The 12,958-nt window shown below is 42.1% G+C and overlaps 2 protein-coding genes across 2 annotated transcripts in view; one reads left to right on the top strand and one right to left on the bottom strand.

Annotated features, from left to right (window-relative positions):
- LOC138946169 (complement C1q tumor necrosis factor-related protein 3-like) overlaps nt 1–1,877 on the bottom strand; it is a 5,000-nt gene extending 3,123 nt beyond the window's left edge. The window contains exon 1 of the mRNA XM_070317681.1: nt 1,862–1,877. Within this exon, the coding sequence (XP_070173782.1) occupies nt 1,862–1,877 (16 nt within the window). The remainder of the gene's footprint in view (nt 1–1,861) is intronic.
- Nucleotides 1,878–3,347: 1,470 nt separating this feature from the next.
- The window catches only part of LOC138946371 (serine-rich adhesin for platelets-like), a 28,801-nt gene continuing 19,190 nt past the window's right edge, over nt 3,348–12,958 (top strand). Inside the window, exon 1 of the mRNA XM_070317947.1 lies at nt 3,348–3,612. Coding sequence (XP_070174048.1) covers nt 3,546–3,612 — 67 coding nt within the window. The 5' untranslated portion in view covers nt 3,348–3,545. The remainder of the gene's footprint in view (nt 3,613–12,958) is intronic.

Raw genomic sequence — 12,958 nt, 5'->3', positions numbered from 1 at the left:
AAAACTATATGTATCACAGTAAAACTATTATCACAGCAAAACTATTATCACAGTCGTGGCACCATGGTGCCCCTTCTCTGTTAAGCATGTGAACATGTGTTATATAAGTGTGACCAGTGTGTAACCTAGCCAAAACACTTTCTTCTTTTCTACTTGAAGCCATCAAAACTACACAAGATACTGAGCATTAAGGTGTCAGCCACTCATCCCCTGGTCACACATGACAAACTCGGATATCACCATATTTGGGGGGGGAAAGGTGGAGAATTTGATGGGTTAGAAAAGGTAAGTGAAAGGGCTTTGGGGAGGCAGAAATAGAGAAGAGACAAGAAAAAGATCCTAATTAGTAATTAGGTTCACGGCATCGAGAGTGATGCGACCTTCTCTCATAAGTTAGTAGAGAAGGCTCCCCCATCCACCGCCCGGGGGACGCGCCACTACGCCAATTAGGGAGCGCGAGGAGGGTACCAGTTGCTTTTGATGTTGTTTTTACATTTAGTCTATCTGAATGTAATACGGACGCAGTGGCGTGGTGGTAAGACGTCGGCCTCCTAATCGGAAGGTCGTGTGTTCGAATCCCGGTCGCTTCTGCCTGGTGGGTTACAAGTGGAGAATTTTCCGATCTCCCAGGTCAACTTATGTGCAGACCTGCTAGTGATTTAACCCCCTTCGTGTGTACACGCAAGCACAAGACCAAGTGCGCACGGGAAAGATCCTGTAATCCATGTCAGAGTTCGGTGGGTTACAGAAACACGAAAATACCCAGCATGCCTCTTCCAAAATATAGAGTGCTGTCCCTTCTGCGCCGAGCGGCTGCATTTCAGGGCTTTCTCATATTTCGTACTGTGCGCCCTGAGTTGCCTTGTGGTGAGATATGTGCGCGATGTAAATTCTCGTATTTATTTTATTTTAGTCTCGGCGATGACCGGTTTGTGACCGGCACGGTTGGCCTGGTGGTAAGGCGTTCGCCCCGTGATCGGGAGGTCGTGGGTTCGAACCCCGGCCGGGTCATACCTAAGACTTTAAAATTGGCAATCTAGTGGCTGCTCCGCCTGGCGTCTGGCATTATGGGGTTAGTGCTGGGACTGGTTGGTCCGGTGTCAGAATAATGTGACTGGGTGAGACATGAAGCCTGTGCTGCGACTTCTATCTTGTGTGTGGCGCACGTTATATGTCAAAGCAGCACCGCCCTGATATGGCCCTTCATGGTCGGCTGGGCGTTAAACAAACAAACAAACAAACAAAAGACCGGTTTGTGGTGTTGATCTTGACTAAATGTTTTTATATCGCTTCACGCGACTTGTTTTTTTATTATTGCTTTATGAGTTTAATTGTGACGTGCATGCCTGTCTCTCTGGGGTTGTCTTCTGCCATGTAAAAGCCTGGTCAGATCTAAGATAGCCAGCCGCAGAACTTGTTTTTCGACGGGCGCAATAATCTCGTAGATAAGACGCAGTTCTCTCAAGGGGAAGGTTGTGGGTTCGAATCCCGGCCGCGCGTGGTGGGTTGAGGGTGAAGATGTTTTCGATCTCCCATATGTCAACGTTTGTGCAGACCTGCTAGTACCTTATCCCACTTCGTGTGTACAAGCAAGCACAAGACCAAGTGCGCACGGAAAAATCCTGTAATGCAAGTCAAAATTCGATGGGTTATAGAAATACGAAAATACCAAGCTCGCATCCCCCCCCCCCCCCCCCCCAAATGGCGTATTGCTGCCTGAATGGCGGGGTTAAAACAGTTCAACGCGTAAAAACAGTGGGACATTCAGCCCATGAACAAAGAAGAAGAAGAAGAAGAAGAAGAAGAAGAAGAAGAAGAAGAAGAAGAAGAACTGGGTCTTTTTTTTCTGGAAGGACTCTACCTTTAAAGGCTGACATAGTCCTATTTAATTTGTTTAATTACTTCCAGGGCTTTTCCCATCGTTGCGGGGATGTATAAATTAAGCTTCCTGCAAAGTTTTAGGTTTGAAGTCCTTACCAATTACGAGAAATAATTAATTCTTTCCGCCCTGATATGGCCCTTCGTGGTCGGCTGTGCGTTAAGCAAACAAACAAACAAAATTAATTCTTTATTGCATTGTTTAGCAACAGTTCTCCAGGACTTGGGCTATTTTTAGACCGTTGACGTCACTTCGTGACGTTACGTAAACCAAAGATGGCGTTTGAGACTGTTCTGTTTACATTCGACACTATCAACACCACTTTGCAATACTGAAATAATGTTTTCTGTGTTCGAAAGCTACAGCCAATCGTTATTATATCCCCTTAGGTACAGTTTTATAACATTATTGGCACATGTAAACAATATGAATCAATTAATGAACGCTACGAGTATGGCAGCCTTTAACTTTAAAATAGTATTGATCAGTATTCTTTTTCACCTTTTTCCGCTTTTTTTTTTTTTTTTTTTTTTTTTTTTGTATCGAAAAGCCTGTAAAATCTAAGACATTAAGTAAAAAAAAACAGTAATACATTTTTTTAAAAAACAGTATCAGCAAATGATCCGGAGCATACTCTATTCTGAACTGAATTGACCTTTCAACTGAGCAAGAACACTAACAATCTCTTTCCACAACACAGAACAGGATGCGTGCTAAGTTAGAAAAAAAAATTCAGCCGTAGTGGTTTTGTTCTATGGCTGCCTACTCGTGACAAAAGTGTCCATTATAAGGAGCAGTAACGCCACATTCTGCTTCCAATTAACACTCTCAGAGTGTCGATATGTCTTCTGCATAATAGCAACTATGACCTCGTGGATAGTGTATTTTATCAAACACACAACATTCAGAAATGTTTTCAACACAAATTAAAATTTAAAACAGAATTGTAATGATAACTATGTACAGAGGAGGTGATCATCAGTCACGTGACTTGTGACTGCTGAGAACTAAGGGGAAATAGTGCTATTATTTCTGATGATTACAATTACACTGATATTCTTAAAATCTGTGCACACGATTTGACAAAAATATGTGACGGCATAATAGCCTTGTGCGGAGGTATAACATATGTTATCCTACATACGCGAGTGTCATCCTGAACTCGGGTCAAAATGAGTTCGGCTCATCCATAACACACACTAATATACATTAACATTCAAACTTGTCACTTTTGGCTCATCCATAACACACACTAATATACATTAACATTCAAACTTGTCACTTTTGGCTCATCCATAACACACACTAATATACATTAACATTCAAACTTGTCACTTTTGGCTCATCCATAACACACACTAATATACATTAACATTCAAACTTGTCACTTTTGGCACAATGGTGCTAACATACTTTTCTGCTAAGGGGCTTTTTCTCATGTTACGAAGCATGGAGGTTGTGCCGAAGGGGAGAAAGTTAGCGTACGTGTGTTGTGCCTCGAGGGGGGACAAAGTCACACACACGCGCACACTCACGCGTGCGCGCACACACATAATTATATGTCTGGTGGCTTCCCATCCTCAGACACATCACCGTCCATGTGTAATGTGAGATTGGAGACTTGAGATGTGAGATATGAGATGCGAGAAACAGTATACACAAACACATGGCGAGTTTCGTGTGGTCCCCTGTCTTCTGCGTGGTAGCAGCTTGCTTTTTGGTGCTGGTTTCAGGTAAAGCATTTCGTTTTGGTTTTGGTTTGGTTTTAGGTTTGAATTAGTTTAGTTGATGTTAGATTTGTTCTGTTTTGAATGGTTTGGTTTTGAATTGGTTTAGCTTGATTTCGTTTGGTTGTGTTTGGTTGTGTGTGTGTGTGTGTGTGTGTGTGTGTGTGTGTGTGTGTGTGTGTGTGTGTGTGTGTGTGTGTTGATTTAATTTGTTTAGTTTTTAGTGTTTCTGTTAGTGTTAGTGTGCGTGTTTGTGTTGATTTAATTTGTTTAGTTTTTAGTGTTTCTGTGTGTGTGTGTGTGTGTGTGTGTGTGTGTGTGTGTGTGTGTGTGTGTGTGTGTGTGTGTGTGTGTGTGTGTGTGTGTGTTAAGAGTTCGGTTCAGAAACTGTCAACACAATAGTTGAAGATTACCTCAGCTAGGTTTGGTTGGGTTGGGTTGGTTGGTTTGAATGGTGGTGTGGGTCGATTGATCACTTGGTTGGTCGGAGGATTGGTTTGAGGCTTTGTTGTGTTTTTTCTCCTTAAATCTTCCTTTCATTAGGCCTATATATCTTCCTCTGTCCGTGCTTTTTCCTATCTTTCCTTCTTTTGTAGGGCCTTCTGTTTACATTTAGTCAAGTTTTGACTAAATGTTTTAACATAGAGGGGCCGGAAATCGAGACGAGGGTGTGTTCAGAAAGTTAAAAAGAATAGAGATACAGAAAAGTGTGCTATCCTGCTCAGCGCAACTACTTCCGCGCATTTCAGGCTTGTCAATTTAACTGCCATTGCCACGAGCGATCGACTGTCGATGCTACGAGGTCTTGGTGAAAAATGCAGTGCGTTCAGTTTCATTCTGTGAGTTCGACAGCTTGACTAATGTTGTATTTTCGCCTTACGCGACTTGTTTTCGCTTGCAGTTGCATGAACATTATACGATCACACCCATTTCTCCTACCTTGGTCGTCGCCGTTTTTCCAACTTCTCTTCGTCTACTCAAGTTCTTTTCCAGTCTCCAACTCAAAGTGGTCATTTCCATAACAATAGCTGAACTTTGATTCACACAGGTCTAGCAGACGACAGTTTGAACTGCCCTAGCCCTGTAAGTTAATCACTTTTACTGGCAGATTCAGCTATCAATCGAATAAGTGCACTTAAAGCCTAAGCAAATTCACAAAACAGAAAGCCTAACGTTGATTTTATGGACGGTAACACTTTTGATACTGATTTTGCCGTCACGGTTGGAATGGATCTGAGCAAGTTCCCAGCTACGAAAACTGTTCTAGAGTTACGCACATGGAATCACTCAGCCCCATCGATCTAAAAAAATATATATATCAGTGCTCAGCCCTTCAACAGTCGATTTCTCAGATTGAATCTAAACTACCAGGTAACTGCGTTGTGCTTCGCTTACTCTCTCTCTCTCTCCCTCTTTCTCTCTCTCTCTCTCTCTCTCTCTCTCTCTCTCTCTCTCTCTCTCTCTCTCTCTCTCTCTCTCTCTAGCTCTCTTTCTTTCTTTCTCAACTGTGTTAATTGATTTACACTGAAAAACGGACAATACAAAAACTGACGCGGAACTTACCATGTCGGATAAGGGATGAAAACCGTAAATCATCCCCATGATCTGTGCATTGTAACACGTTATTTGTTTACGAAATTGTTTCCCTCTCACCCAACCTCCCCATCGCAATGAACTATCATGTTTTAGCGATTACACTTTCTGACTTCTCTTTCTCTCTCTCTCTCTCTCTCTCTCTCTCTCTCTCTCTCTCTCTCTCTCTCTCTCTCTCTCTCTCTCTCTCTCTCTCTCTCTCTCTCTCTCTCTCTCTCTCTCTCTCTCTCTCTCTCTCTCTCTCTCTCTCTCTCTCTCTCTCTCTCTCTCTCTCTCATTTAAAGGTAAACATGAGTAAAAGTAACATTATTGTGTTTAGGAAGGGTGGATATTTGAGTGCAAGGGGAAGATGGACATATGGGGGTGATATATTACCTGTTGTAAACGTGTACAAGTATTTAGGAATATTGTTTTCAACTCGACTTAGTTTTACTGCTGCCTGTTGCGATCTCTCAAGCCGGGCCAAAAATGCTCTGATGTGTATTATACAAAGATTATCTGTGCTTAATAATAATAGTTTGAATGTTTTTTTGAAGTTGTTTGATTCCCAAGTACAACCAATAGTTCAGTATGGTGCTGAGATATGGGGACTGGATAAGGCTGCTCTGCAGTGTGAAAAAGTCCATTTATTTGCACTGAAGAAGTTCTTAGGAGTTCGAATGCGAACACCTAATGATCTTGTATATGGCGAGACAAACAGATATCCGATATATTTGAATTCTATTTTAAGATGCATTAGCTACTTTTTGAAATTGTTAAAGATGGAGGCGCACAGACTTCCTCGTAAATCCTATGAAATGTTGTATAAAATGGATGAAAGTGGTAAAACGAACTGGGCCTCAGGTGTCCGTTGTAAATTGTATGAGTACGGTGTTGGTTTTGTGTGGTGGAATCGGGGCGTTGTTAATGAAAAATATTTTTTGCGTGTTTTTAGGGAAAGGTTGGTCGATTGCAGATGGCAAGAGTGGGATTATCATAAATACAAAATAGTGATAGATTTGCTGTTTATCGGACATTTTTTACTGTACATGACATTAAACCCTATCTTTTGTCGAATATGGATAGGCATCTAAAGTTTATTATGACCAGGTTTCGATTCGGCATTTCAGAAATTGCAGTGCATGCTTACCGATATAGAAAACATAATGCCGATGATTTGATGTGTCCTCTTTGTAAACAAAACCAAGAAGATGAAGTCCATTTTGTTTTGTGTTGTCCATACTATAACAAATTAAGAGAAAATTTGATCCCATTTAAATATTATAAGAACCCAAGCATTTTCCGACTCAGCTTGCTTTTAGCATCACCTCAAGAAACTGTTGTCAGAAATGTATCCCTGTATTTGTATAAAGCCTTTAAATTAAGAGATGTTGTAACCTCCTAGTTAAATGCCGTGTAATGTATGTGTTGTGCGATTATTATGTTGTACCTTTTTTGTGTGCACCTGTTGAGTTTAGTTTATATGCAATGTGGCGTCTATCTGCGTCTGCGTCTCTCTCTCTCTCTCTCTCTCTCTCTCTCTCTCTCTCTCTCTCTCTCTCTCTCTCTCTCTCTCTCTCTCTCTCTCTTTCTTTCTCAACTGTGTTAATTGATTTACACTGAACAAACGGACAACAGAAAAACTGACGCGGAACTTACCATGTCGGATAAGGGATGAAAACCGTAAACCATCCCCATGATCTGTGCATTGTAACACGTTATTTGTTTCCCTCTCACCCAACCTCCCCATCGCAATGAACTATCATGTTTTAGCGATTGCACTTTCTGACTTCTGACTTATCTCTCTCTCTCTCTCTCTCTCTCTCTCTCTCTGGTTGTAGCGATGTTCACTTAAAAAAAAGTAAATTCTCTTCACCGTCGCGCAGCCAAACTTATCATGCCGGGTCCGCAAACATCAACAGATCAAAAGCTTAGCATTCTTAATTTTTTATCACTTAAAGATCAGTTATTTTTTAATAAGGCGCTTTTAATGTTTAAGGTACAAATAAACGAGACCCCACAGTACATGCGATCATTATTTCAGAAAGCAACAGACAGATATGGCTCAAACAAATTAATTTCCCCGCTACCCCGTATTGATTTATACTGATAAAACCAGTTTAGCGTTTTCGGGCTCAACAATTTGGAATTCGCTACCATGTGAGATAAAGGGGTCAAGCACGATTAAACACTTCAAATCGCAGCTTCGCAAATATCTGCTGTCACGAACAGTTACATTCTGAAACTGTTTCTAGCAAGAATGCATTGCTATCACTAACCTCTATATATTTTGTTGATGATGATAATAATGTTGACGATGATCAGGATGATGATGATGATGATGATGATGATGATGATGATGATGATGATGATGATGATGATGATGATGATGATGATGATGATGAAGTTGTTGTTGTGTGTGTGTGTGTGCGCGTGTGCGTGTGTGTGTGTGTATATGTGTGTGCGTGTGTGTGTATGAGTGTGTGCGCATATGTGTATGTGTGTGTGTGTGTGTGTGTGTATGTGTGTGTGTGTGTATGTATATGTGTGTGTGTGAGTGTGTGTGTGTGTGTGTGTGTGTGTGCCCGCACGTGTGTGTGCGTGTATGTATGTGTGTGTGTGTGAGTGTGTGTGTTGTATTGAGTGCGAACGTGATTGCAGGCATGCGGCGCGCGTGTGTGTGCGAGTCGAATTTTCGTTTTCTTTGTATTATATTGACATACATGTACATTTTAATGTTCTATTATGCATTATGTAGTCGTATAGGTAATGTTGAAATTAGTAATGCTGTATGATTGCGATTGACAATTGTCCTTTTATTGTCTTTATTTTTATGTCTTAGTTTAGCAGGGACAGATTGTAAGACTAGGCGTGAGCCTAAAATCTCCATCCTTGAGTAATAAAGTTCGTTCGTTCGTTCGTTCGTTCTCTCTCTCTCTCTCTCTCTCTCTCTCTCTCTCTCTCTCTCTCTCTCTCTCTCTCTCTCTCTTTCTCTCTCTCCCTCTTTCTCTCTCTCGCTCTCTCTCTCTCTCTCTCTCTCTCTCTCTCTCTCTCTCTCTCTCTCTCTCTCTCTCTCTCTCTCTCTCTTTCTCTTTCTCTCTCTATTTCTACAAAATGTATAATGGCATAATGAATAGTTTACAAGGTTGTGGCAAGAAAACATGGCCTTGCTATGTGAAAGAAATGCTAAGCATGTGCGGCTTTGTACATGTCTGGCTTCAGCAAGGTGTTGGTGATTTGAATCGATGTTTAGCTGTATTAATTAAGACAACGATTGTAGTGGACGCCCTGGCCTAGTGGATAAGACATCGACCTCCTAATCGCAAGGTCGTGAGTTCAAATCCCAGTCGCGGCGGGCTGAAGGTGGAGATTATTCCGATCTTCCAGGTCAACTTGTGTGCAGACCTGCTAGTGCCTTAATTATCCCCCTTCGCCCGGCAATTTGTATAATAATAATAAGAAGAACATTTAGCGCTAAATCAAAAACTTTCGTTAAAAAGGCTTGCTTATGTATAATGTTTTACAAATCACGTAAGTGCGCCCGATATTTTCTTGTCATCTCGAAAGTCCGGATTTATTGGATCATTACGATGTTGAGATTTTTTTTTTTGAGAACTCGCGTGCACATGTTTGTGACGGACACACCGACAGACAGACAAATCTTTAAACCCATGCAGAATGTGCGTATCGTTTCTTGTATTCTTCATTTCTTCAATACTGACGTGTGTAGACCAGCGGCATGACAGTACGTGATATCGACTTTAACTTCTCAGAATATCTCAGTCGTTGGTTAAAGGAAGAAGTCCATCAGTAAACTCTAAATATAATATGCAGATGACCTCTAAATTATTCCAGTTGTACTCTATGAATACGCTAAAAACAGGTCAGATCGAGGCTCGGTAACCATGAAATACGCTCGGGTAACCATCGAATACCCAGCGTATTGATATTACTGGCATCCCTTTTAAACTGATACGGTTTTTACCTTTATAAGGCGACGATGTGAATTTGTGATGTAGATATGTGGCTGGTTATGTGTGAGTGTGTAAATAACTGTGTGTGTGTGTGTGTGTGTGTGTGTGTGTGTGTGTGTGTGTGTGTGTGTGTGTGTGTGTGTGTGTGTGTGTGTGTGTGTGTGTGAGTTGTGTCTGTGTGTGCATGACAGTGTAAGGTACGTATGTATGCATGCATGGTGATGTGTGTCTGGTTGGTTTTTATTTTATTTTTACCGTGCCGTGCCAAGATGAAATCCTTTTGCAAAATTGGTGAATAAATATCTTGTATCTTGTATCTTGTATTCACCTACATCAGCTAAAAGAGACAAAGAAGCAAGTCATGGGATAAAGGCTTTACGCTGGAAGGACTCAGTGTAACCTTCTCCGTGCTTCCTGGGTCGTGGGTCGTGGGTCGTGGGTCGTGGGTCGTGGGTCGTGGACGACCCAGAGCTTCACAAAAGTGTCTGTATCTCTATAACTGTTGGGAGTTTTTAATTAAAGACTTCATGTAATCCTTAAACATTTTAGGACCCTCCCATCGACTACTTTCTGGTGGATTATCTTTGTAAAAAAAATTGAACAGTGACGTAATTTGAACTAGGCAGTCCGGATGATGTGGGTCGTGGGCGACCCATATGGAATTTAAGAAGGCTTTTACGATGTTTATCCCAATGCGGATGGCGTGGGTCGTGTACAACCTATACTCTGCAAAGAGGATGGCGTGGGTCGTGTACAACCTATACTCTGCAAAGAGGATGGCGTGGGTCGCGTACTACCCATACCTTTTACGTTGAATCCTTCTTTAAAAGTATGGGTCACATTTTCCGGACTGCTAATTCCAAAGCGTGATCCAGTGAAGGTCGTCCTTACTCAATTCTCCACTCGCCTCGGAACAGACTTTCTTTAGGTCGTCGATCTCCAATCTTCAAAACGATTGTTACTGTTCCAATGTTTCGGTGGAGAAGCAGTACTCTTCATTTCAGGCGGTGGCAATATTTCGGGACAGCTGGGCGATTTCCGGCTTTTTATCGTCTTCTGGGGCGGCTTTTCAGCCTTCGTGTTCTGTTCTCTTTCCTGTGGATACAAAATAGTTTGTTTTTTTACATTCAGCTCACGGTCGCCCTGTTTTTCTTAAGACAGTGAATATTGAGTCATTTGTGTTAGTGGCCTGGCAGGGATTAGGTTTGGGGTCAGCGGACAATGAGTTGTACGGCCGATTCACTAAGGCCTCCGTTGGCAATGTTGACAATGAATGCTTTATCGATCTATTGGCCGAATGTCGCGTTTAACCAAAGCGTCTTTTGTTTTCTGTGTTAAGAAAGAGAAAGACCTGTGTGTGCAGAAACTCATAAGCACGCACAAATACCCCGCCACCCCTCACCCCCCCCCCCCCCTTTTGCAAGCACCTACACTAGACACCAAACACACGCACACACGCACACGCACACGCACACACATACGCACACAAACACACGCACTCTCGCGCACACACACACAAACACACACACACACACACACACACACACCCACACACACAAACACTCACAGGGTCACAACGAACACACACACACCCGCACACACATTTACAACGAACACACTCACGCACGCACGCACGCACACATACACGTACACACACACACACACACACACACACACACACACACACACACACACACACACACACACACACACCAGCATTGCAGCGCAAATTAATGTCTGAGCACAAACCACAAACTTGCGCAAAATGAATAGTTTCATAAAAGTAAGTCTCACCTCCCCCACCCAGTCGACTTCTTCAACCTCAAATTATCTTTTTTTTTCATTTTTGCTTGTCATGGCTATACAGAGAATGCAGTGCCTCGGGTATGAAAAAAACCGTTATACAGTCGGGCCCGCTTATAAGGATCCCTCGGGGACCAAATTGTTTACTCCTTATAACCGAGGTTCCTTATACAGTAGTTGTAATAGAACTCTCGGATCTATTTATGCTTAATGTGGGTCTATGTCAGCAGATGCCAGCGCAAGCAATCTGATGCAGTCAGGAGGGGATTTGGTACAATAGAACCTTAGAGGCCACAGCCTCGGCCGTCTGAGGGATATGTGTGTCTGGAGGCACATTTGGTTTCTGAGGTTCAAGCGGAGCTGTTGCCTCTTCTCCCAAGTTCCCGTGTCTGGAGGCATTTTTGGTATGGAAGCAAACCTGTAGGTTGGGGCCTCTGCCTTTCAGGATGCCAGGACTACAAAATGTGTGTCTTGAGACACATCTAGCGTAAGATTCCAGAAGTGGATCTGTGCTGTGCTGGGTCTGCTGCAAGCACACTAGAACCAGCTCGCAACAGTTGAGGTGAACAGATTGGTGACCAAGACCATCATCGGTTTCTCTCCGAGTGATGGGTGTGGGCGGAGAAAGTCTCCCAGACTTTGAAGCCGGTGCTATCGGCACTCCTTATAACCGGACTCAGGGCCGGTTTGGGGCCTAATTTTTCACTCCTAATAAGAGAGGTATCGTATAACCGAGCTCCTTCTGAGCGAGTTTTCGTAAGTCGAACAATGTAATTCGGGGAATTTTTTTTTCTCCTTATAACCGAGCTCCTTATAAGCGGGTCCGACTGTAACTGCATCGCAATATCTTGTCATTATGCACCAGTAATGCTTTGTCCGTATTGCGTGCGGACTTTTACAAACAATATAGACCAATTATATTTGTCTCCTGTTATTCTTGGTCTAAATTTGGGAGGTGGGCGTTTGCAAGAAACTGTACCCTATACTCAACTTTAGACCCAATTCAGGGGGGTGGACGTTTGCTCGTTACTCGGCGCTTACAGAGTAAAGTTTACGGTGATTGCAGTAACAATGGTGCGCACATGAAGTTCCCACCAATGTTCACACACATCATTATTGGAAAGATCCTCCAGGTTTAAAAGCGAAGGCTTGACACCATGATTAAATGACTAAATGTACATTGTGCTGCACGCTTTGCATTTCATTTCATTGTCATTACTTTATTGCTAGCAGCAGCAAGAGACCCGCTACCCAGGTGTGTGTGTGTTTGGGTGTAATCGTGTAGCCACCTAAGCGTACAGAACACGTAGCTTACACTAGATGATTGTAAGACACAAACAAGGGAGAATGACGTCCTTTCATAATTGTATATGTAGTGGAGGAGTGGAAGGTTGTAAGAACGAAGCCCAAGTCCAAAGCGTATTGTTTCATCTTTTTATATTTAGTCAAGTTTTGACTAAATATTTTAACATCGAGGGGGAATCGAAACGAGGGTCGTGGTGAATGTGCGTGTGTGTGTGTGTGTGTCTGTCTGTCTGTGTGTGTGTGTGTGTGTGTGTAGAGCGATTCAGACTAAACTACTGGACCGATCTTTATGAAATTTGACATGAGAGTTCCTGGGTATGAAATCCCCGAACGTTTTTTTCATTTTTTTTATAAATGTCTTTGATGACGTCATATCCGGCTTTTCGTGAAAGTTGAGGCGGCACTGTCACGCCCTCATTTTTCAACCAAATTGGTTGAAATTTTGGTCAAGTAATCTTCGACGAAGCCCGGACTTCGGTATTGCATTTCAGCTTGGTGGCTTAAAAATTAATTAATGACTTTGGTCATTAAAAATCGGAAAATTGTAAAAAAAAATAATAATTTATAAAACGATCCAAATTTACGTTCATCTTATTTTCCATCATTTGCTGATTCCAAAAACATATAAATATGTTATATTCGGATTAAAAACAAGCTCTGAAAATAAAATATATAAAAATTATTATCAAAATTAAATT

Source organism: Littorina saxatilis, linkage group LG13 (assembly GCF_037325665.1).
Source record: "Littorina saxatilis isolate snail1 linkage group LG13, US_GU_Lsax_2.0, whole genome shotgun sequence".
NCBI lineage: Eukaryota > Metazoa > Mollusca > Gastropoda > Littorinimorpha > Littorinidae > Littorina > Littorina saxatilis.
Note: the sequence above shows the minus strand (reverse complement) of the source record. Positions and strands in the feature narration are given on the sequence as shown.